Genomic DNA, 26,958 nt, shown 5'->3' on the forward strand with positions numbered 1-26,958 from the left:
AATTTAAATCTAAATATCTCGTTTCCTACTCGATAGATTTTTACTAAATTTCATGCAATTATAGACAAAACTTGTCTTCATATACAGGTGAAACATAAACAAAATCTATTGAGTAGTTTACGAGATAATTAAACATAAAGATTTCACTGTTTTAAACGAAACGAAAATTTAACTCTAAATATCACGTTTCCTACACGATAGATTTTTACTAAATTCCATGCAATTATAGACAAAACTTGTCTTCATATACAGGTGAAATATAAACAAAATCTATCAAGTAGTTTACGAGATAATTGAAGTTAAAGATTTCACTGTTTCAAACGAAACGAAAATTTAACTCTAAATATCTCGTTTCCTACTCGACAGATTTTTACGAAATTTCATGCAATTATAGACAAAACTTGTCTTCATATACAGGTGAAATATAAACAAAATCTATCGAGTAGTTTACGAGATAATTAAAGTTAAAGATTTCACTGTTTTAAACGAAACGAAAATTTAACTCTAAATATCTCGTTTCCTACACGATACATTTTTACTAAATTTCATGCAATTATAGACAAAACATGTCTTCATATACAGGTGAAATATAAACAAAATCTATCAAGTAGTTTACGAGATAATTGAAGTTAAAGATTTCACTGTTTTAGACGAAACGAAAATTTAACTCTAAATATCTCGTTTCCTATTTGACAGATTTTTACGAAATTTCATGCATTTATAGACAAAACTTGTCTTCATATACAGGTGAAATATAAACAAAATTTATCGAGTAGTTTACGAGATAATTGAAGTTAAAGATTTCACTGTTTTAAACGAAACGAAAATTTAAATCTAAATATCTCGTTTCCTACTGGATAAATTTTTACTAAATTTCATACAATTATAGACAAAACTTGTCTTCATATACAGGTGAAATATAAACAAAATCTATCGAGTAGTTTACGAGATAATTAAAGTTAAAGATTTCACTTTTTCAAACGAAACGAAAATTTACCACTAAATATCTCGTTTCCTACTCGACAGATTTTTACGAAATTTCATGCAATTATAGACAAAACTTGTCTTCATATACAGGTGAAATATAAACAAAATCTATCGAGTAGTTTACGAGATAATTAATGTTAAAGATTTCACTGTTTTAAACGAAACGAAAATTTAACTCTAAATATCTCGTTTCCTACTCGACAGATTTTTACGAAATTTCATGCAATTATAGACAAAACTTGTCTTCATATACAGGTGAAATATAAACAAAATCTATCGAGTAGTTTACGAGATAATTAATGTTAAAGATTTCACTGTTTTAAACGAAACGAAAATTTAACTCTAAATATCTCGTTTCCTACACGATAGATTTTTACTAAATTTCATGCAATTATAGACAAAACTTGTCTTCACATACAGGTGAAATATAAACAAAATCTATCAAGTAGTTTACGAGATAATTGAAGTTAAATATTTCACTGTTTCAAACGAAACGAAAATTTAAATCTAAATATATCGTTTCCTACTCGATAGATTTTTACTAAATTTCATGCACTTATAGACAAAACTTGTCTTCATGTACAGGAGAAATATAAACAAAATCTATCGAGTAGTTTACGAGATAATTGAAGTTAAAGATTTCACTGTTTTAAACGAAACGAAAATTTAACTCTAAATATCTCGTTTCCTATTTGACAGATTTTTACGAAATTTCATGCATTTATAGACAAAACTTGTCTTCATATACAGGTGAAATATAAACAAAATTTATCGAGTAGTTTACGAGATAATTGAAGTTAAAGATTTCACTGTTTTAAACGAAACGAAAATTTAAATCTAAATATCTCGTTTCCTACTCGATAGATTTTTACTAAATTTCATGCGATTATAGACAAAACTTGTCTTCATATACAGGTGAAATATAAACAAAATTTATCGAGTAGTTTACGAGATAATTGAAGTTAAAGATTTCACTGTTTTAAACGAAACGAAAATTTAAATCTAAATATCTCGTTTCCTACTCGATAAATTTTTACTAAATTTCATACAATTATAGACAAAACTTGTCTTCATATACAGGTGAAATATAAACAAAATCTATCGAGTAGTTTACGAGATAATTAAAGTTAAAGATTTCACTTTTTCAAACGAAACGAAAATTTACAACTAAATATCTCGTTTCCTACTCGACAGATTTTTACGAAATTTCATGCAATTATAGACAAAACTTGTCTTCATATACAGGAGAAATATAAACAAAATCTATCGAGTAGTTTACGAGATAAATAATGTTAAAGATTTCACTGTTTTAAACGAAACGAAAATTTAACTCTAAATATCTCGTTTCCTACACGATAGATTTTTACTAAATTTCATGCAATTATAGACAAAACTTGTCTTCATATACAGGTGAGATATAAACAAAATCTATCAAGTAGTTTACGAGATAATTGAAGTTAAAGATTTCACTGTTTCAAACGAAACGAAAATTAAAATCTAAATATCTCGTTTCCTACTCGATAGATTTTTACTAAATTTCATGCAATTATAGACAAAATTTGTCTTCATATACAGGTGAAATATAAACAAAATCTATCGAGTAGTTTACGAGATAATTGAAGTTAAAGATTTCACTGTTTTAAACGAAACGAAAATTTAACTCTAAATATCTCGTTTCCTATTTGAAAGATTTTTACGAAATTTCATGCAATTATAGACAAAACTTGTCTTCATATACAGGTGAAATATAAACAAAATCTATCGAGTAGTTTACGAGATAATTGAAGTTAAAGATTTCACTGTTTTAAACGAAACGAAAATTTAAATCTAAATATCTCGTTTCCTACTCGATAGATTTTTACTATATTTCCTGCGATTATAGACAAAACTTGTCTTCATATACAGGTGAAATATAAACAAAATCTATCGAGTAGTTTACGAGATAATTAATGTTAAAGATTTCACTGTTTTAAACGAAACGAAAATTTAACTCTAAATATCTCGTTTCCTACTCGACAGATTTTTACGAAATTTCATGCAATTATAGACAAAACTTGTCTTCATATACAGGTGAAATATAAACAAAATCTATCGAGTAGTTTACGAGATAATTGAATTTAAAGATTTCATGGTTTTAAACGAAACGAAAATTTAAATCTAAATATCTCGTTTCCTACTCGATAGATTTTTACTAAATTTCCTGCGATTATAGACAAAACTTGTCTTCATATACAGGTGAAATATAAACAAAATCTATCGAGTAGTTTACGAGATAATTAATGTTAAAAATTTCACTGTTTTAAACGAAACGAAAATTTAACTCTAAATATCTCGTTTCCTACTCGACAGATTTTTACGAAATTTCATGCAATTATAGACAAAACTTGTCTTCATATACAGGTGAAATATAAACAAAATCTATCGAGTAGTTTACGAGATAATTGAATTTAAAGATTTCATTGTTTTAAACGAAACGAAAATTTAAATCTAAATATCTCGTTTCCTACTCGATAGATTTTTACTAAATTTCATGCAATTATAGCCAAAACTTGTCTTCATATACAGGTGAAACATAAACAAAATCTATCGAGTAGTTTACGAGATAATTAAACATAAAGATTTCACTGTTTTAAACGAAACGAAAATTTAACTCTAAATATCTCGTTTCCTACTCGACAGATTTTTACGAAATTTCATGCAGTTGTAGACAAAACTTGTCTTCATATACAGGTGAAATATAAACAAAATCTATCGAGTAGTTTACGAGATAATTAATGTTAAAGATTTCACTGTTTTAAACGAAACGAAAATTTAACTCTAAATATCACGTTTCCTACACGATAGATTTTTACTAAATTTCATGCAATTATAGACAAAACTTGTCTTCATATACAGGTGAAATATAAACAAAATCTATCGAGTAGTTTACGAGATAATTGAAGTTAAAGATTTCACTGTTTCAAACGAAACGAAAATTTAACTCTAAATATCTCGTTTCCTACTCGACAGATTTTTACGAAATTTCATGCAATTATAGACAAAACTTGTCTTCATATACAGGTGAAATATAAACAAAATCTATCGAGTAGTTTACGAGATAATTAAAGTTAAAGATTTCACTGTTTTAAACGAAACGAAAATTTAACTATAAATATCTCGTTTCCTACACGATACATTTTTACTAAATTTCATGCAATTATAGACAAAACATGTCTTCATATACAGGTGAAATATAAACAAAATCTATCAAGTAGTTTACGAGATAATTGAAGTTAAAAATTTCACTGTTTTAAACGAAACGAAAATTTAACTCTAAATATCTCGTTTCCTACTCGACAGATTTTTACGAAATTTCATGCAATTATAGACAAAACTTGTCTTCATATACAGGTGAAATATAAACAAAATCTATCGAGTAGTTTACGAGATAATTAAAGTTAAAGATTTCACTGTTTTAAACGAAACGAAAATTTAACTCTAAATATCTCGTTTCCTACACGATACATTTTTACTAAATTTCCTGCGATTATAGACAAAACTTGTCTTCATATACAGGTGAAATATAAACAAAATCTATCGAGTAGTTTACGAGATAATTAATGTTAAAGATTTCACTGTTTTAAACGAAACGAAAATTTAACTCTAAATATCTCGTTTCCTACTCGACAGATTTTTACGAAATTTCATGCAATTATAGACAAAACTTGTCTTCATATACAGGTGAAATATAAACAAAATCTATCGAGTAGTTTACGAGATAATTGAAGTTAAAGATTTCATTGTTTTAAACGAAACGAAAATTTAAATCTAAATATCTCGTTTCCTACTCGATAGATTTTTACTAAATTTCATGCAATTATAGACAAAACTTGTCTTCATATACAGGTGAAACATAAACAAAATCTATTGAGTAGTTTACGAGATAATTAAACATAAAGATTTCACTGTTTTAAACGAAACGAAAATTTAACTCTAAATATCACGTTTCCTACACGATAGATTTTTACTAAATTCCATGCAATTATAGACAAAACATGTCTTCATATACAGGTGAAATATAAACAAAATCTATCAAGTAGTTTACGAGATAATTGAAGTTAAAAATTTCACTGTTTTAAACGAAACGAAAATTTAACTCTAAATATCTCGTTTCCTACTCGACAGATTTTTACGAAATTTCATGCAATTATAGACAAAACTTGTCTTCATATACAGGTGAAATATAAACAAAATCTATCGAGTAGTTTACGAGATAATTGAAGTTAAAGATTTCACTGTTTTAAACGAAACGAAAATTTAAATCTAAATATCTCGTTTCCTACTGGATAAATTTTTACTAAATTTCATACAATTATAGACAAAACTTGTCTTCATATACAGGTGAAATATAAACAAAATCTATCGAGTAGTTTACGAGATAATTAAAGTTAAAGATTTCACTTTTTCAAACGAAACGAAAATTTACCACTAAATATCTCGTTTCCTACTCGACAGATTTTTACGAAATTTCATGCAATTATAGACAAAACTTGTCTTCATATACAGGTGAAATATAAACAAAATCTATCGAGTAGTTTACGAGATAATTAATGTTAAAGATTTCACTGTTTTAAACGAAACGAAAATTTAACTCTAAATATCTCGTTTCCTACTCGACAGATTTTTACGAAATTTCATGCAATTATAGACAAAACTTGTCTTCATATACAGGTGAAATATAAACAAAATCTATCGAGTAGTTTACGAGATAATTGAAGTTAAAGATTTCATTGTTTTAAACCAAACGAAAATTTAAATCTAAATATCTCGTTTCCTACTCGATAGATTTTTACTAAATTTCATGCAATTATAGACAAAACTTGTCTTCATATACAGGTGAAACATAAACAAAATCTATTGAGTAGTTTACGAGATAATTAAACATAAAGATTTCACTGTTTTAAACGAAACGAAAATTTAACTCTAAATATCTCGTTTCCTACTCGATAGATTTTTACGAAATTTCATGCAATTGTAGACAAAACTTGTCTTCATATACAGGTGAAATATAAACAAAATCTATCGAGTAGTTTACGAGATAATTAATGTTAAAGATTTCACTGTTTTAAACGAAACGAAAATTTAACTCTAAATATCACGTTTCCTACACGATAGATTTTTACTAAATTCCATGCAATTATAGACAAAACTTGTCTTCATATACAGGTGAAATATAAACAAAATCTATCAAGTAGTTTACGAGATAATTGAAGTTAAAGATTTCACTGTTTCAAACGAAACGAAAATTTAACTCTAAATATCTCGTTTCCTACTCGACAGATTTTTACGAAATTTCATGCAATTATAGACAAAACTTGTCTTCATATACAGGTGAAATATAAACAAAATCTATCGAGTAGTTTACGAGATAATTAAAGTTAAAGATTTCACTGTTTTAAACGAAACGAAAATTTAACTCTAAATATCTCGTTTCCTACACGATACATTTTTACTAAATTTCATGCAATTATAGACAAAACATGTCTTCATATACAGGTGAAATATAAACAAAATCTATCAAGTAGTTTACGAGATAATTGAAGTTAAAGATTTCACTGTTTTAGACGAAACGAAAATTTAACTCTAAATATCTCGTTTCCTATTTGACAGATTTTTACGAAATTTTATGCATTTATAGACAAAACTTGTCTTCATATACAGGTGAAATATAAACAAAATTTATCGAGTAGTTTACGAGATAATTGAAGTTAAAGATTTCACTGTTTTAAACGAAACGAAAATTTAAATCTAAATATCTCGTTTCCTACTCGATAAATTTTTACTAAATTTCATACAATTATAGACAAAACTTGTCTTCATATACAGGTGAAATATAAACAAAATCTATCGAGTAGTTTACGAGATAATTAAAGTTAAAGATTTCACTTTCTCAAACGAAACGAAAATTTACCACTAAATATCTCGTTTCCTACTCGACAGATTTTTACGAAATTTCATGCAATTATAGACAAAACTTGTCTTCATATACAGGTGAAATATAAACAAAATCTATCGAGTAGTTTACGAGATAATTAATGTTAAAGATTTCACTGTTTTAAACGAAACGAAAATTTAACTCTAAATATCTCGTTTCCTACTCGACAGATTTTTACGAAATTTCATGCAATTATAGACAAAACTTGTCTTCATATACAGGTGAAATATAAACAAAATCTATCGAGTAGTTTACGAGATAATTAATGTTAAAGATTTCACTGTTTTAAACGAAACGAAAATTTAACTCTAAATATCTCGTTTCCTACACGATAGATTTTTACTAAATTTCATGCAATTATAGACAAAACTTGTCTTCATATACAGCTGAAATATAAACAAAATCTATCAAGTAGTTTACGAGATAATTGAAGTTAAAGATTTCACTGTTTCAAACGAAACGAAAATTTAAATCTAAATATCTCGTTTCCTACTCGATAGATTTTTACTAAATTTCATGCACTTATAGACAAAACTTGTCTTCATATACAGGAGAAATATAAACAAAATCTATCGAGTAGTTTACGAGATAATTAAAGTTAAAGATTTCATTGTTTTAAACGAAACGAAAATTTAACTCTAAATATCTCGTTTCCTATTTGACAGATTTTTACGAAATTTCATGCAATTATAGACAAAACTTGTCTTCATATACAGGTGAAATATAAACAAAATCTATCGAGTAGTTTACGAGATAATTGAAGTTAAAGATTTCACTGTTTTAAACGAAACGAAAATTTAAATCTAAATATCTCGTTTCCTATTTGAAAGATTTTTACGAAATTTCATGCAATTATAGACAAAACTTGTCTTCATATACAGGTGAAATATAAACAAAATCTATCGAGTAGTTTACGAGATAATTGAAGTTAAAGATTTCACTGTTTTAAACGAAACGAAAATTTAAATCTAAATATCTCGTTTCCTACTCGATAGATTTTTACTAAATTTCCTGCGATTATAGACAAAACTTGTCTTCATATACAGGTGAAATATAAACAAAATCTATTGAGTAGTTTACGAGATAATTAATGTTAAAGATTTCACTGTTTTAAACGAAACGAAAATTTAACTTTAAATATCTCGTTTCCTACTCGATAGATTTTTACTAAATTTCCTGCGATTATAGACAAAACTTGTCTTCATATACAGGTGAAATATAAACAAAATCTATCGAGTAGTTTACGAGATAATTAATGTTAAAGATTTCACTGTTTTAAACGAAACGAAAATTTAAATCTAAATATCTCGTTTCCTACTCGATAGATTTTTACTAAATTTCCTGCGATTATAGACAAAACTTGTCTTCATATACAGGTGAAATATAAACAAAATCTATCGAGTAGTTTACGAGATAATTAATGTTAAAGATTTCACTGTTTTAAACGAAACGAAAATTTAACTCTAAATATCTCGTTTCCTATTCGACAGATTTTTACGAAATTTCATGCAATTATAGACAAAACTTGTCTTCATATACAGGTGAAATATAAACAAAATCTATCGAGTAGTTTACGAGATAATTGAAGTTAATGATTTCATTGTTTTAAACGAAACGAAAATTTAAATCTAAATATCTCGTTTCCTACTCGATAGATTTTTACTAAATTTCATGCAATTATAGACAAATCTTGTCTTCATATACAGGTGAAACATAAACAAAATCTATCGAGTAGTTTACGAGATAATTAAACATAAAGATTTCACTGTTTTAAACGAAACGAAAATTTAACTCTAAATATCTCGTTTCCTACTCGACAGATTTTTACGAAATTTCATGCAATTGTAGACAAAACTTGTCTTCATATACAGGTGAAATATAAACAATATCTATCGAGTAGTTTACGAGATAATTAATGTTAAAGATTTCACTGTTTTAAACGAAACGAAAATTTAACTCTAAATATCACGTTTCCTACACGATAGATTTTTACTAAATTTCATGCAATTATAGACAAAACTTGTCTTCATATACAGGTGAAATATAAACAAAATCTATCAAGTAGTTTACGAGATAATTGAAGTTAAAGATTTCACTGTTTCAAACGAAACGAAAATTTAACTCTAAATATCTCGTTTCCTACTCGACAGATTTTTACGAAATTTCATGCAATTATAGACAAAACTTGTCTTCATATACAGGTGAAATATAAACAAAATCTATCGAGTAGTTTACGAGATAATTGAAGTTAAAGATTTCACTGTTTTAAACGAAACGAAAATTTAAATCTAAATATCTCGTTTCCTATTTGACAGATTTTTACGAAATTTCATGCATTTATAGACAAAACTTGTCTTCATATACAGGTGAAATATAAACAAAATTTATCGAGTAGTTTACGAGATAATTGAAGTTAAAGATTTCACTGTTTTAAACGAAACGAAAATTTAAATCTAAATATCTCGTTTCCTACTCGATAGATTTTTACTAAATTTCATGCGATTATAGACAAAACTTGTCTTCATATACAGGTGAAATATAAACAAAATCTATCGAGTAGTTTACGAGATAATTGAAGTTAAAGATTTCACTGTTTTAAACGAAACGAAAATTTAAATCTAAATATCTCGTTTCCTACTCGATAAATTTTTACTAAATTTCATACAATTATAGACAAAACTTGTCTTCATATACAGGTGAAATATAAACAAAATCTATCGAGTAGTTTACGAGATAATTAAAGTTAAAGATTTCACTTTTTCAAACGAAACGAAAATTTACCACTAAATATCTCGTTTCCTACTCGACAGATTTTTACGAAATTTCATGCAATTATAGACAAAACTTGTCTTCATATACAGGTGAAATATAAACAAAATCTATCGAGTAGTTTACGAGATAATTAATGTTAAAGATTTCACTGTTTTAAACGAAACGAAAATTTAACTCTAAATATCTCGTTTCCTACTCGAAAGATTTTTACTAAATTTCATACAATTATAGACAAAACTTGTCTTCATATACAGGTGAAATATAAACAAAATCTATCGAGTAGTTTACGAGATAATTAAAGTTAAAATTTACAGTTTCAATCGAAACGAAAATTTACCACTAAATATCTCGTTTCCTACTCGAAAGATTTTTACTAAATTTCATACAATTATAGACAAAACTTGTCTTCATATACAGGTGAAATATAAACAAAATCTATCGAGTAGTTTACGAGATAATTAAAGGTAAAGATTTCACTGTTTCATTCGAAACGAAAATTTAACTCTAAATATCTCGTTTCCTACTCGACAGATTTTTACGAAATTTCATGCAATTATAGACAAAACTTGTCTTCATATACAGGTGAAATATAAACATAATCTATCGAGTAGTTTACGAGATAATTAAAGTTAAAAGTTTTACTGTTTTAAACGGAACGAAAATTTGCCACTAAATATCTCGTTTCCTACTCGATAGATTTTTACTAAATTTCATGCAATTATAGACAAAACTTGTCTTCATATACAGGTGAAATATAAACAAAATCTATCGAGTAGTTTACGAGATAATTGAAGTTAAATATTTCACTGTTTTAAGCGAAACGGAAATTTTACTCTAAATATCTCGTTTCCTACTCGACAGATTTTTACGACATCTTACACATTTATAGACAAAACTTGTCTCTATATACAGGTGAAATATAAAAAAAATCTATTGAGTAGTTTACGAGATAATTAACCTAACCTAACCTAACCTTACCTAACCTAACCTCACCTAACCTAACCTAACCTAACCTAACCTAACCTAACCTAACCTAACCTAACCTAACCTAACCTAACCTAACCTAACCTAACCTAACCTAACATAACCTTTTTGTTTTCACTGTTTTAAACGAAACGATAATTTAACTCAACATATCTCGTTTCCTACTCGACAGATTTTTACGACATTTTACACAATTATAGACAAAACATGCCTTCATATACAGGTGAAATAGTAACAAAATCTATCGAGTAGTTTACGAGATAATTGAAGTTAAAGATTTCACTGTTTTAAACGAAACGAAAATTTACCACTAAATATCTCGTTTCCTACTCGACAGATGTTTACGCAATTTAATAGAATTATAGACATAGTTTGTTTTATTGCCAGTTATATCAGTTATAGAGCTAAATTTCCTCTATAATTTGGTAAAGAGATCATTGAATTCTGAAAAATACGAATAGAGACATACAGGTTTGAGAGGTAAGTACGTTTACAGGAGGCGAGACCAGTAAAGCTAATATGTATTGTGGTACTGGGTTTGATTTCCCAGTCTTAGGCCTTAGATTTTATTTAATGGTTAATAAATGAATTTTACAGTAATGTATGTTTGCTAGTCGCCTCCGTCCACGATACCTTATTGGTAGTTGGAAGTTAAGCGCTGCCTGAAAAAATAGGCGATTACTTTTCTTACTTTTTACAATTAGTAAATGGCTATGTATGAGTAGGTGGCGTATAATGGATCTTGGTTATGGCTCAGTGGAGAGCCTTGATCGTGGAGGCCCTGGTCCTTTCAGGACTGTAGCGCCGAAGACGTAGAATAGATCTTAGTTCCCACTATGAGAGATCCAGGTACAATTATTTAAATTTAAAAAAAAAATACATTAAATTAACTCTCATGATGTTTCAAAAAGTAAACAAATTAATAATGATATTCCTTATTTGGAATACAATGATTCTCTCCCCCAAAATGGAGAGGGTCAATGGAACATGGACTCAGCGATTTAAATTTGTAAATGTAATCAAACAAAAACACTCTAGACACCAAATATGTAGAATTTTGTTACAATAAGGGCAGTAAAGACAATGGTGGGTTGAATCCTTATTTGCACCGGAATAATTGCAATCAGAGTGCAAATTATTGACGATAATGTGGGAAGAAATGATGTTACAGCAGTTTATCCAAAATAGTGTTGAACTGTCAGTGAATAGAATCGCCCATTCAGAAGAATTGTTTGGTAAACGACCCGGAGAATGTTCGCGGAGTCAGCATTTGGTTTTGGTCCAACACAATCGATAGTTTTCTTTTCATGATTCTATGGTATGTCCACCAAGTGAGAGGTGGTTATTGGCGCCAGCAGGCTTTTCCAGTGCTCTGCTGGCCTACGTGCTCAGGGTTCTCTCGTTTCGGGACAACACGGAAAATCATTGGACAGAAGCTCTCCTAGGAAGAGAAAATCTAAGGGCTAGCAGGTGGATTCGAACCTGGAACCTCCGCGTGGCTATCCATTCGGATCCACTCAACTAATCTCTTCCCTTAAAGCAATTAGATTAGATTAGATTAGACTAGGGCGGCCTCAAGGCCTACGCCACTGCGATCCCTTTCGATCTATTGTGGCTCCCCTCACTTTAAAGCCCACCCTCCAGACCTGTCCTTTTGATCAGACTTCTAATGCTGGAGAGCGACTCTTGGGTAAAGCTCACCAGGTCTTGGTTTTTTTTCCTCCCCGAGAAGTAACATCCTTAGCCATACGAGCCCCTCACACTGACACAACACGTGCAGTGCCGTTTCCTCCTCTTCCTGACAGAACCTACAGAGGCTATCATCTGCCAGGCCCTTGCGATGCATGTGTTTTCTGAGTCTGCAGTGGCCAGTTAATAGGCCTACAATCATCCTTATAGCCCCACGGCCTTGACGGATTAATTCTGCAGTCAGCCTCGGCGAATAGCCTTTAATAAACTCCTTCGCCTGTCTCTGCCCAGTGGTGGTGGCAAGCCACCACTCCTGAGACCTATTCTGCACCCATAAGTTAATGGTCGCAGTCTTAACACACTGCGGAACCCCAAAACAGGGCTCCGGGCCTTAAAGTAATTAGTAGCAATAAATAAATATTTTAGAAGAGAAAACTAGAAAAGATTACTTTCCACTCAAGAGAAGTCCAATTTTCTGCTGCAAACATCGGCTCTGATGATGAATGCAAATCCGAACCAGTCAGAAATATAAAATACATCCGCCCTACAATGGATAACATCAACAAAATATTTTCAAATATAGATTCTTCCAAAATGTTTTTCTGTTGAAAGTCAAAATTCGAAAATATTTTTGAAGGTCGACCGGGGCAATCTAATTGCAACAGCCTTCGACAATCCCTTTTATTATTAACTGCTGACCAAATAAATACACAGATGAATCAATTAAGTAAACATAACAAAAAGCCAAACTAGGCATCATTTAAAACAGTACTGTTTTGAATATCGGCTGTTGAAGTAAATTACACACTTCCGGTGCATTCAGAACCGAACAAACAAACAAATACAAGAACAAAAATACAAAGCGACCAGAACAATATATAATTAACAAAACAAAAAACTGTAATACTAGTTAAATTAGACTCAAGGCTAACTGGAATATATTTGGTACGTATGGTGAGAGAGCAGCGTATGTACTATGTACGAGTACAGGACAAGCGGAAATGAGCTAAGTGTGGCGACGTATGGAAAGTATTCCGGGATATTGTATGACTCACCGTCGTTAATGCAGAGTACCACTATCTAGTCAGCATGTCCACTCAGTTGTATTACTCGACTATTTAAATGTAGTCATGCTTTGTACGCAGTTTAGTCAGAAATTGTATTGTTTTCGTTATGACTGGCTGCATTACCAATAAATGACTACTGACAGTGCAGTTCAGGGCAACGTAACTAAGCAACCAGACACAAAGAACCGAAGGACTCCAATCTAATTGGATGCGCTTTGTAAATCTCGAGCCCTAATAAAATCCTGAATACTATTAAATAAGCATTGCTATAATCTCTTTAGAAGAAAACCCGGAAATAGTGCAGCTTTTTTTGAGCTTTCACTACAAATATCCGGTTTAGGCTGGAAACATAGTGGAGCGGCGGGCAAAGCGGCGATGATAGCTGCTTCAAATCAAAGAGAGCGACGAGCAGTGAGCAAAGATTCGCATGCACATAGTGACGAGTTTAGTCGCGTTCTCCTTTTGACGAAACAAGATGGAGGAACTATTTTTATATGAAAATTCTTCGTTGAAACTTTGGTATTTGCAGCAGCTTAGTAGTAGGAGCTGCAGTGTACATGACATAAATAAGTCTAGAAATGAACTTGGTGAATTTCATCACTTGTACCAACAACTTCGGGAGCATCCTGGCAAGTTTCATGCGTATTTTCGAATGTCTATATCAACATTTGATTACATGCTAGCCCAGTGTAACCCCATTAATCAAAATCAAATTTTATTGTTTTTGAATAATACAACTCACAACAAAAGTTAGGCACAATATAGAAAAATTAACTAAATCCGTCACAAGTGCCAAAAATTACTCAAAATCAAACGAGATTACAATTTTACATTATTCAAACTTTAGGAACTATACTACGAACTTCCGTTACAACATAACTCCTGTAATCAAACGTTATTCAACCTAATAATTTGGTCCTTGGAAAATTGGCTTCAAAATATTGAAAATATATCATGGGTTATACTCCATGACGTTGAAGGAAGCGTGCGTCACGTGATTCCTCTAGATGACTGGAGAAGAACACATCGTTCAGTATTCGCCAAATGGAGTCATCATTACGTTGACAGGATATTAAGCCACTGTTCCCAGTCGCAGCACTAAAGTTGTTTTTCATTCAACTCGGAATGTTTACTAGACACATTTACAGAGATTGTACTGCGGTGTTTTACAGCATAATCCCCCACTCCTATCTGAATACCACGCAGAAATAAAGTTGGCTGGTCAAAATGCTCTAAATTAAAGCTATCATGTGTGCAGTGGTACACAAAAGAAATCCATTTCCATAACAAAAAGTCTAGAACTTTACGGAAATCTCCCCCCCCCCGGATGCCCTTCTATCAATTTTCCGGAGAAAATTTAGTGGTCCACTTTTTATCACGTTCTTTAACCAAATATCTAACTCTAAACTTTCCACGTTTTCCTTCCATAATCAGAACCTCCACGGACTGAAATATCCGCAAAGACTAACTTGTAAATACCACTTTTTCAGACTCAGGAAACTAAAAATGAATATTTCCTGAAATTTTGCCTACTTCCGCCTTTGAGAAGGTTTGAGGTAGAAGGTAACAAGAAAATTACAAGTTTTATTGGAATCTGCGCCAAGAAGGACATCAATCCAATCCCTAGAAAGTAAATCGAAAGTCTGCAGCAAACATGGCGGCTAGCAAGAAAAAGTTGTACACACTTCATTTACGAAATGACACCAAATTTGGTAAAGCTATCTAAAATCTTCAGTTATTAAAAAAAAAAAAAAAAAATTATAAATATTTCGCCAATTTATTATTATTATTTTGTTAATAAATAAAGATAAAGTAAATTCCCATTAACACATTATGGTTAATAATTATAGGTTGCGGACTAATGAGACCCGCAGATAAAGAAGGCAGTGGCGTGACAATCACAACACACTGCCTGCAAGATATCTTCTTTACTGCTGTTAATTAATGCTTTACAACCTGCTTTGTTGTTGCACCCAGAGTGTAATTCACTATTGTACAATCTACCAGGAGTAAAAATCCTACTTAATTACATTTTTTTTTTTTTTTTTTTTTTAATTTTGCTCTCTGCACTTTTCTAAGATAACCTCCTCGGCTATTAAAACCTCTATGACTCTGGGAAAGAATAATACGTCAGATGTTTCTACTTTTTTTTAAAAAAAGAAATAAAGTAAAAAAAAAGTCATGTAGGAGCGTGTTGATGGTGTAGGAAAGCAAATAGGAAGTCATCTAAAGGATCCACTCTTCCGGTAATGTGTTTAGATTCAAACCCGGACTTTTAGCATCTGATTCATTTCCCCACAATATTATTACAAACCGCTCAATTGAGTGAACGGCACTCAAAGGGAAGCCTCAATTCTTCTCCTACTTGTTCTTAGCTTAACTTAAACACGCACGACTTTGTCCTATTCTTTCCCCCCAAAGATCACAATATTCTTCAAACTCTGAACACTTAAACAATATTTAGTTCTTGCAACCAAAAATTACACTGAAATTTACTCACAGAGAAGCCTAACTAAACCTTTCCCACAGGATTGGCCTTCCCCCCAAAAAAAGAATTTCCATTGAAAGTGATAAAAGGAAGAGTTATATAATAAAGTATGAAAAGTTTACCAGATCCATTTTCGAGGAAGTGAACAATCCGTTGAGTAAAGAGGTACTTTTCGGGTTTAGGATCACATTTGACGCCCGTAGTACACAAGTGATAGAACTGTTCATTACAGGAAATAGCATTTCAACCAGAATCTAACCACTGCTTTTCCCAGAAGTCGTTTTATCGGAAATGATGTTATGTTACTTAAAAGATTTATTTCCAGTAGTTAAAAAAATCCTTATTTCTTATTTATTAAATTTTGCAACGAAATCTGGGATACTCAACCCAAAGGGGAAACGTCTCTCAAACCGAAGCGTGACAAAAAATCAGGGAACAGAGAGGGGGAGGTGCCCACGTGTCACCGAACCAGCAAGCTGCTCGTCTCACGTGTAAGCACGCATGCTGACATCACATTAAAGCTCCTTGGCTACATCATTGTTTTCCATCACCCATCTGTTGTGGGTTCTCTTCAGCCGCTTTGTGTTCATAAAATTAATATTCTACACTAGCAAGAGTACACTTTAAAAAGTTGTTTACCTGTTTTGAAATTCAATTCGCCTGGCTGGCAAAGTGCACTTTTTTTTGTTATTTTTAAAAGACAACTACTTCTCTACACACTTTGCCATACTGAGCAGAAAATACTTGGAACGGTAGAGCACCTGGAAATTAAAGTAAAAGAAAAATTTGTTGTTTTTGTTTAGTAGCCGCATCAAACAACAGCAAACTCTTCCATAACACATAACCTAACCAACCATAACCTTCACCATTGCCTTGTGAATTAAATGCTGTTTATTCTGTTGTTCACTAATTACAAATTCAATACATGATTACAAGTAAGTTTACCATGTGTTCAGTGTATTTACTAACCATAACACATCCTTCCACTTTAGTATTATTTGTTTTGTTTTTCTAACTTACAGTTGTACCTTTTATATTATTTTACTAATTTTATTACTTTTAATCGTGTAAACATACAAATATAAACGTAATCAGATGTGTTCCGCTTAAACTAACATGAGGCAGTACTACGTTGGGAGAAAAATTTAGTAGACTCAATTTTAGTAAGAAATTTAATTGAAAATAGTTGAATAGTGCAAAAAAAGTTCCTTCGTTTTTTTGCGGTTAAATAAAACAATTTAATTAATGTTATTAATTATCATAAAGGATTTGAACATGGGATTTTCAGGCTTTTTCAGTCTCCACCGTATGTGCCACTCCAGAACCGTGAGAGAGGGGCTTGGGGTTACGAAGACTAGTCTCCGGCTCCTTCGGAAAGGCAAGGCGCCCCTTGTGTGCTTCAGAGGTTATTTAGAAGAAAATCACCTTACCAAGATACCAAGTTTTGAGTTAGTTTCCAGTAAGAAGTTCAGTTGGCCAATTCCAGTCATATCTAGAGTAGTAGTTGCAAAGAGAAACTAAAATTATTCTGATTTAATAATTGCACTGTTTGTGTAAACAGAGAAATGGTTTTAAATGAAGTTGAAACTTCGGAATTCTTCGTCCACATGCTGTCTCTATCATTCTAGGTTTGTAAAAGTAATAAGCTACACAAAGAATTATAACCTGAAACATTACAACCTTTATAAACTAATCAACAACTAAATCACTCTCTTGCTGTGGAGCCATTATTAACTTTTTGTTTTATTACTTTCATGTTCAGTTCACGCAGTACTCCTTGTAGAACAATTTCCACACTCACTTCCTGCTATTGTCTAGAGGACAGGGCGAGCAGTACACCTGTCCGAGGAAAGCCGGCCCAAGGAACATATCCATGAAGAGCACCTGCAGCAACTCACCATCTTCAGCTATCAACATGGAACTGTTTGCGTTTCGCTTCGGTGGACATGATACAACATGACTGCCTCGGCCTTCTATTTAGTACAACGTATAAAAAAAATAAAAACAATGTATGTGTCTCGGAACAATGGATAAACAAAAACAAAATAAAAAAGAACTTGAAGGAGATAACGTAACGAGGATTGCTTTTGTTCGAGGACAGGTATAATGGGCAGGTGTAATATTTAATTGGCAGTAAGAATACTTAAACACCGTTCCAGGGTTTGGGAGTGATTCATCGCTCTGCAAGGATGAAGAAATTAGAATTTAATCAGAGAAAAACAAAAAGCGAACAGCTATAGGCTGGTGGAGGCCAAAATGGCTCCATCCTCAACACTAAGGAGGATTCCTGTTGTTATACCCACGGCTCTTCAAAGAATTTCACGGTTCAACAAAAAGAGAGAAGTCTGAGGAACTCCATGACTTCCAGGCCAAAGCTAGATCAAAGTGATTTCTCAGCAAAGACTGAACAGGAACAAGTATGAAAGGTAGAGCGAACGGTGGCCAGGGATTCGCTGAATATTTGGACCGCAGGTTAAGTCGTTGACATTATCCGTCGTACGACTTTTTGTGTTACGCCTGGTTTCGGATTTGCATCCATCGTCAGAGGTCGCGTTTAGTGGCCAGTTTGATTCCTATTAATCCTTCTTTTATGTTTTGAACTCTGCTTCGTTGGGCCATTACTCTTAAAACCTCGTTTTCTGTATATGCGAAAAGTTCAGGCACCGATGTGAACTCTATATCAGCGGCTGATATAATACGGAAGTGTGCGTGTGCTACGTGCGCACGAAGATCCATGAAGAGGTTACCTTGTTGTTATAATCAGGTAACAGTAGTGGCGGCTGTTGTGATTCAAATCTTCTTGACTAGTTTTGGTCACGTGGTTTTATTTTATATGTATTTGTTACAAATAACTGACTCTATATTCTCAAAGATCTTCGACCGCATGTGTTATCTGAAGTATGTTTTTTTTGTTAATGATGGTTACTTTGATCGCAATCCTGAACATGACAGAGAGTTCGAAACGCAAAAAGATAAGTCAGCAAGACGTATGTATTCGTGTTAAAGTTACACACTGCACCCTTCCCAGCGAACACATTGTGTGTTTACAAAGCGCCGGAAGTAGTTGAGCAATCCTAAAAGGGTGGAAACTGAATACTCTTATTTCTGGTCTACTTCCTCATTTTCTTCTTGTTCTGAAGTAAATCCATCATCATCATCATTTTCCTGAACTGATGGGTCGTTTTGATCCAAATGCTCTTCCGCGGTATCAACGTTAAAGAACTCAGCGTCACTGTCATCATCGTCCAGTACGCCCACCCGTGGAACCCGTCGTACTTCTTCTACTTCTGCACCCTCCGGTGGGGTAGCTGGCGCTGGTGGCGTCTCGTCTAGCCCATAAATATTGTAGTCCAGTTTGCTTTCGTCCTCTCGTTGACAAGCCTCTCGTACGGCCGCCAACAAGGCCAGCAGATCTGGACGTAGGTGGAGTCGTGGCAGTTTCTCCTGCAGGTTTTCAAAGTCTACTTGTTCTATAACCTGCTGCCGGCCTAGATTCGGGTCATGTCCGGAACTGAACTGATGCCCTGTAAAATAATAAACTGTAGTGCAGAAATATCGTACCATTTTTAATTTACGTAAATATAAATGAAATTCGGTAATATTTTCCCAGTAAGGGGTACTCCACTTCAAAAAGTACAAATATCCAAGGAAAAAGTTAAAATGAGAATAATTCTTTGAATGTCAATAAATAGATTTAAAAGAATAGCAGATCAAAAGATGCAGTTTTAGTGGGTAGGGTGTAGCTGGAGTGGCTGGAAGGGCTCGCTGGGGTAGTTGATCACAAAGAAGTGGACGTGCTTGCAGTCTGGGGATACATTACTGTGCTCAGACTAGCGATCTTGGAAACTATATAGAGAAATAGTCGCTTAAACACTGGGTAACAGTGGTTACCCCACATATGCCATGAAAAAAAGCATTGGAAGAAAAAGCTAAACTCTAGGATTGACGCAGAAGTGAAAGACTTCGTCGTTACTTGATCACTGATGCAAACTTATGTACTAGATGAATTTTTTACTTTTAGCAACAAATGAGTAGGTTATAGAATTATAAGTACTGAATTATAAAGTACAAACCGAAAACCCTTTCAGTGAGCGCACAAAGTCCAATCCATGTCCTTAAATCGATGATGTCCTGGTCACACCAGCTGACCATCTCCCTCAGTCTAGAGGATTCTTCTTCGTTAAATGGGCGACTCATGATTTCACCAAGAGCTGGCAGAATGTTCTGCAAAAATGAATGGTTAACCTTGGGCCAAAAAAATTCAATTCTTAGGTTTTAGTTAAGTTCTTTTTGTTAAGGCCAAGATTGGTAATTAGTTTGCTATATTTACCATAATTAGTTGGTTTGCTGGAAAACTGAATCTCATAAATATGGTGCAATTAATCTTTTGTGGAAGTAGAAGCCCAATACATAACAATGCAATGGCTTGTGCTTCAGAACCTTCATGCATTCAGGTTCTTGTAGCTTTCGATGTTTAAGTAAATATGCATGGAAAATTAGGTGCCCGAAGAAAATGAGATTAACATTAAGAGAAACTAACGTGAGCTTCCGCTCGTTTCGCTCCTCCACAGTTATGGTCAGCTTCAGCTAGAAGATGAAAACGTTCGTGATGAATTATTTGGACCGTTTGTACGAGTACAAGACCTAAGATATGGCGGTAATAGAGTACAAAAATCGAACAGCTGTTTTAATAGCACAATCCGTCCACGACACCTAGTAAATGGTAGTTGGACGGTAAGCCCCGCCTGAAAAAATAGGCGATTACTTTACTTTACTTTAATAGCACAGCCTACCCATATTATCTACCTCGGCTTACCATATCAAGGCAAACTGTAGCTCGTCTTCACATAACTTCAGTGACATGCACTTAACCACTGTCTGAACCCACGGGAGGCACGATAGGTGTAATTGATTGCAGAATATATGACTTTAAAGCCACTAAATTATTTTCTAAGCAGGGATCAGCGCAGGGACACCAAGATGCCAGCATCCACTTCCGCTCTGAGGTGAACTATTTGATCAATACCTTCCCAAGAATGAAGCGTTCTCTTTGGCGGCTCGAATCTGCAGGTATCCTTTCTCCCGTCACATCCTGGGCTGCATGTAGGTCCAGTTCTGTTTCCTCTCCGGCCACTCCCTGTTTCGTATCTTGTTCCTCTGTTTTCTCGTCAGTAACCTCTACTCTCGTCTCGACATTCTCTCCGCTTACCTCAAGAACTTCCTGTGGCTGCTGATCTTGCTTCTCTAATTCTTCGGCCTGTTCGATTTTGGTTTCCACATCTGCAGCCGTCTCTTTTTCGGCATATTCTCTATACTTGTCGAACACGTAGTCGTAGAGCAGATTGTGCCTTCTGGAAATGGCTACATAATCTCTGAGGTACTCGAGTGGTGCCATCCCTAACATACCAAAAACATCAATGTATTATTGCATTTAAAAAAATAAATTGTGGATCTTACTTCCGCTTTATTATTGCTATTACTTCAATTCGGACTGGAGCCCTGGGCCTCCTTCAGCAAACAGTTGTACCAACCAACTCTACCATACATTGAAAACAATCAGGGCTGCACATTCACACTACTTTCTCTTAATACTCTTCCCAAGGTTCCAACTTAGACATTTTTTTGTTATTTCCGATATTAAGTTATTTAATTATTATAACTTCTATTTTTGTTCTGTTTACAAGCACTCAACGATAGACTAAAACATTACGCATTCAGCGGACCTCTGGACATGTACTTCCGGAAGAAAACACATGTTTAACATTGCACATGATCGCAATACTTACAGCAGTAAGAGAGAGCAATCTCAGAGTATTGTCAATATTGCTCACCATTCAGTTTATCTTTGTTGATGGGCAGATCAAAGCGAGTCCTGTCGTAGGCAAAGGCTCTGGGGTAGCTGATCCAGTTCTCTGGCGCCGAGGGCTCAATGTTCACTTCCTCCAGCACATGTTTCAGTTCCTCTTCCGGAGAGAGTTCACTCACTACCATCGCTTCTTCTAAAACTTTTCGCCACTGCAGTCAAATAGTTTGGAATTATAAATCGTTGCTTGCAACCAACTGTTCCAAAAATTATTGTTAAATAGATCAGTCTTGGATCTATTGGACTAAACATCATTTAGTTAGCTGTGCTTTTTATCAGATTAGTAAATCTTTAGTAGCACTTTGCCCGAGAGCTCACCAATTGTTTATTTATTTTTGTTAGAGAGGTCGAATTGTCGATATCGTGTTTTCCCAGGCAAACAGGTCGTCTATGAGTGCTTTGAATACTCTAGCTCGACTACTGAGTCCAGCAGAATATGCTTTCCTTTCCGAAAATGGTTCTTTTTCTCTAAACTTCGCACGCCCTGACTCTATAAAAAGTTATAAAGTTAAAATAATGATTTTGAATGATTTTACTTGGGAAATTTGTTGTAGTATATTTCTCAGGAGGAGGTGGCTCAGTTATCCCTCTTTTAAAGCATCATTCCAGGGTGATGTACGGCTCTATAGAATCAAAAAGAATTTTGTGAAAAATTGGTGTTTGAAAGTAAAGTTTCAAATCTTCAGAGTTGGAACCTTTGAACTCCGAGCAATTCGTGCTCGGCCTGAGTTTTCTCATTCAAATGATGATTAAATTTGGTCAGGTCTTAAGAGGGCTGGCCAAAACAGACGAAACTTGGCCGTGAACTTTATCAATGGAAATAATGGAGACTATTAGTGGCTTTTTCTGATTTTAAAACAAGCAGCTGAAAGAGATATTCGCGGAAGCGTATCATAGGAGAAGAATACTGTGGCAGTCCATTTAAATGGAGTTACCATAAGTCTGAGGACGGAATTTATCGAAGAGCAAGTCCACCAACCAAACGTGGGTAGATGGAGTGGCGGCGGAAACGAGGAATTGGCTGAATAGTCCTAATCAAAAAGCGGAAGCCCAAGGCAAAACGGCTAGTCCTGCAGTAGTTACTTAGCGCCCTTAGGAAGCTGGACCCTAAACTGAATGATTTGTAACAGATCGCAGTTAAAAATAAGCCTTCAATGTAGGCGTCTTGCTCTTTGATCCCGGAAATTCCGCCGAGATTGGCCTAGTGCAGTAAGGCTGTGGCTTGGCCTTATCTCCATTTTCAGCATTAAGGCAGCCAGAATACGCAGCAACATTGGTTTAAGATAATCACTTGAGTGAATCTATTCCGGATGAAAAACATTTTAGATTGCCTATACTTACCACAGATCTGAAATGGGCCTCAAGATCGTGTATTGTGACAGTTCTTCGTAGATGTCGTAAGGTTCTCTGATCAAACAGATCTGATACAGGAAGTAATCGTTCGGCTTGCTGAGGGTCCAAACCGCCACCCTGAGAGGCTAGTTCGGCTGGAGTGGTGGAAGTCTGACCGCTTCTGTATTCGTCTACAACGCCATCTTTGCATGCCGATACCTGTCTCGAAAGTCACTAGCGGTTAATTTGTAAGGCAATACGAATAATTTTTATTCATTTGGAGACAACAATATTTGTACAGGAAGTGGACGAAAAACCAAATCCTCTGGGCCCGTGAAGTGCAACTGGTATTTCTCCATTTTTGTTGATTGTAAAAGTGTGCAACGGAAGGCGTGAGGATGTGAGGGTTTCAAGAGCAAGGCAGGAGTCTGAAGAAACGCTGAGATCCAATCCCAAGCGGAAACCCAACCTAACACAATAAAATATCAAAACTCAACTTCCAGGTAAACTGAACACTGAACTCTCTTTGCAGAATTCGCCATGGCTTCCCAAACTAAGATGAATTAAGAAGACATACCTGGGTCTCGCCGGGTTCGATCAGTCCAACCACTTCTTTACTGCCTCTATCATCAGGTAACACCGAAATATTTTTGCCAGACTTCTTCTTCTTTCTAACTTTACCCCTTCTTCTTTGAATGTCCGACTCATCAGCGGGAACGTCAACGCTGGTCACCGGAGCAGCACCATTTGCCGCCTCTACTACCTGGACAACATTAGGAGTTTCTTGTATCCATGTTTTAATTTTTTAAAACATAACATCTCTCAAAAAGTTTGTGACGCAAAAAACTTCTTCGTCGCGATCTGGTTGTTTTTGTGAGGCGTGCCAACCTGTCCTGCTACCACAAAATGGCTGCGGAGCGAATGGGAGAGAAAGAAAACTATAAACACTATTAGAAAAAATAATCCCTAAAGTGATAACCACTTCCCTAAATCACTACACTTCCTGAGAGACGTTCCTATTAGAAGACCCAAACCAGACAGACCTCTGGATGTGGTTCTTGACCTGGCGTTTGAGGAGTTGGGGCTCCTTTAACTGCAGGATACATTAGCGACTGGCTGGCCGCAGACACAGAACTTTGAGCCGGCGATACTATTGGTGATCTCGCATCTCCGGAAGTTTCACGTCCTTCCTGGAAGCGAGCATAAAATTTAGTTATCAGTCCACACAAATTGCTATTGGAAATCATTTGCTACATTACCCTGGTAGCTATAGTCTCCTGGGATGTGGTCCTTCGCAGGTCTAACACCAAAATAGGTCTTTGACCTCCAATTGTACCCGCTGCTACTAGCTCAATATCCTCTGGAGTTTCTGCAGAATAAGGTTCATCACCATCTACTGTAACATCTTCCTCTACTTCTTCTTCTCGACGATATCTGGACAACAGCATTTCTTCCAACACTTCGCCGACACGATCAACCAAGACTTTCTTGTCCACTCCACAATCTTCTGGCACATCCTTGTGTAATATAGCACAAATATTACTGAGGACATAAAAAATAGACAAGAAAATGTTACTTCATAAAATACTTGACGCGTTTACCTTAGCTCTTGTAGTTTTCTTCATTGCTCTGCGTAGCTCCGAGTTGGATGTCGGATGGTTGCACAGAATTGAACAGCCATGGCGGTATGGATTGACCATTTCTGAATACGGTTTCAGAGTGAACTTCGCCGGGCTTATACAACTTTGGAACTCTAACCTTGGTAGTACTTTCTGTCAAAAAAATATTACATTAATCGAGTTAGAAGATGGTTGGGAGAAGTTAGTCCGCCATGCTGCGGAAGTTATAAAGCGGATTTCCCTTCAATGAAAATTAGTTTTCCATAATAAGTGAATGAACATTTAACTAAAGTGTTTACTGGTAGTCCAATGCTATATAATGTCCAATTCGAACGATAATGAACGATTCGGATGGTGAAATGAACATTCTTGAGCACAGCTTTCTGACCAGAGTTCTAGGATCTGATCGTCTCACATCCCAAGCAGTAGATCTCTTTAACTTTCCAAACTGTACATAGATGATATTGAGCCCCATCAATTTGAGATGCCCTTGAGACAGGTGAAAGAACAAACTCCTCATTGTATTTGAATGGGAAATTGTCTGAAGAATCTTGGGTCAAGTCAAAGAAGGTGATTCATGGAGAAAGAAGAGTTGTTGGTACTGTGTGGAGATGCTGGCCGCTCAGAATCCATTTCAACGAACAAAAGAACTTTTGTGACCTTTATTTGTGGTGGTGTTCAGTTAGTGATTAGAGTAACTATATCTGTGGTTTTCCCTCGGATAATGTAGTTCATATTTCCGTCCGAGGGTGAGATGTTGATGATGTATTCAGGGTCTTTTATTAACCCTATTACGGGAATTTCGAAGGTAGAGCAAATCTGGGGCTGACACTCACTAAGCAAGCTACTTCAAACGGAATACAGATGTTTTGTAGGCAGTTATGATGACTAGAATAAAATTATCTTTTAAATTTTGTCTTTTACCTTGTCTGTGTTTTTGGTAAATTTCCTTGTAGCAGGTAATAATCCACATTTCGAAGTAAGCACCATGTTTTTATTCACTAATAAACTGCAATATACTTTTGGGCTAGTGTTTATAAAAGGTACGGATGCCAAAAAAGAATTGGAACCGAAGGAAAGTTGTTTACACCGAATAGCTATGATACCATTGATCAAACACAAAATGTATGTCTTTGTCATATTCATTGAAGATGCCACGTAAAATTTTTATATTACTTTTAATCTAACTGATTAAATAACCTACTTGGATATCATTTTGGTAATCTCGTAATTAATAAATATTACTTATATAAAAACAAATTTGGTCTGAGTAATTTACATTCTTATTCACCAGCTTCATTCAAATTTCGACCAATTACGAAAAACCAGCTGACATAATTTCCTCTCATCAATTCGTATTTTAATACTCGACATCATTGCTATGGAGGGCACCCTTGAACGAAGCGTGATCTCAGAATTACATGTTTGCAATGAGTATTAATTACAAGTAAACTGTTGGAGCCGTTTTAGAAAAAAATTAAAAAACTGTGATAATATTGATGGTAATGAGGCACCAGCTAGACAGAATGAAGGTGCATTAGCCCCATCCTGGTTCAACCATTGGCAAAGTTGGGGTTAAAAAAATTTAATCTCTTAAATTTTGATTAAATTAAAAAATTTAATTGTCCAAAGTGATTAAAATTAAAAGTGAATTTAATTCAATCAACTAATTTTGGCCGATTAATTTTTTTTTAGTTTTAATTATTATTAAAATTAAATTTTGTTTTCATTTAATTGATAAACTTTTTGCCCATCTCTGGGTATGCATAATCCATTTTTTCGTTTGCATCAAACTCGAATTGCATGTTTCCGTTGAAAAGTCCAAACTGAAAATGTGCACGATTGCAATACTTTTCCTTAGAATTAACTAATTACATTAATTTTAAAAACTTAAACAAACTTGAGTTAATTATTAGTATGTCTGTAACCGTAAAGACAATGAAAAAAAGTTCTGGAAACCGCTGCTAGATAGCAGGACTTGCCTAAACCTAATAAGATGTTAGTATCCATTCTCGCCGCTAGACACCAGATTCTCCATAATAATAAAATCTATGAAATTATTTAGATAGAAAAAAGTAGTGACTTCACTTTCAATTCGATTAAAAAATTATAATCAATAAAATAAAATTTTAAAATCAATAAAATTTCCTAACAAATAATTTCTTTTTTAAATTAATATGCGT

General features: G+C 33.9%; 2 protein-coding genes across 3 annotated transcripts in view; both read right to left on the minus strand.

Moving 5' to 3' along the window:
• Atx-1 (Ataxin 1) overlaps positions 1 to 16,824 on the minus strand; it is a 105,436-nt gene extending 88,612 nt beyond the window's left edge. For both annotated transcript variants that reach the window (XM_074112840.1, XM_074112839.1), the window contains exon 1: positions 16,601 to 16,824. The gene's annotated coding sequence lies outside the window, so the exon portion shown is untranslated. The remainder of the gene's footprint in view (positions 1 to 16,600) is intronic.
• A 1,614-nt stretch (positions 16,825 to 18,438) lies between these two features.
• Positions 18,439 to 26,096, minus strand: LOC141446293 (uncharacterized). The gene is made up of 10 exons (XM_074112841.1): positions 25,700 to 26,096; positions 24,758 to 24,928; positions 24,416 to 24,673; positions 24,200 to 24,346; positions 23,734 to 23,919; positions 23,166 to 23,375; positions 21,793 to 21,976; positions 20,988 to 21,358; positions 20,035 to 20,185; positions 18,439 to 19,485 (listed from the first exon to the last, which is right to left on the minus strand). Exons 1-10 carry the CDS (start codon positions 25,919 to 25,921, stop codon positions 19,061 to 19,063), a joined length of 2,325 nt encoding a protein of 774 aa, XP_073968942.1. The 5' UTR covers positions 25,922 to 26,096; the 3' UTR covers positions 18,439 to 19,060.
• Positions 26,097 to 26,958: the final 862 nt, after the last annotated feature.

This window comes from Rhodnius prolixus, unplaced genomic scaffold (genome assembly GCF_049639745.1).
Source record: "Rhodnius prolixus isolate KJV_2025 unplaced genomic scaffold, Rpr scaffold_1, whole genome shotgun sequence".
NCBI lineage: Eukaryota > Metazoa > Arthropoda > Insecta > Hemiptera > Reduviidae > Rhodnius > Rhodnius prolixus.

Coding starts and splice junctions, on each gene's coding strand:
- LOC141446293 (XM_074112841.1), bottom strand. CDS start 25,921: ATGAATATGACAAAGACATACATTTTGTGTTTGATCAATGGTATCATA. Junction 23,920..24,199: donor GTCAAGAACCACATCCAGAG/GTCTGTCTGGTT, acceptor AATGTTGTCCAG/GTAGTAGAGGCGGCAAATGG. Junction 23,376..23,733: donor TCGAACCCGGCGAGACCCAG/GTATGTCTTCTT, acceptor CTTTCGAGACAG/GTATCGGCATGCAAAGATGG.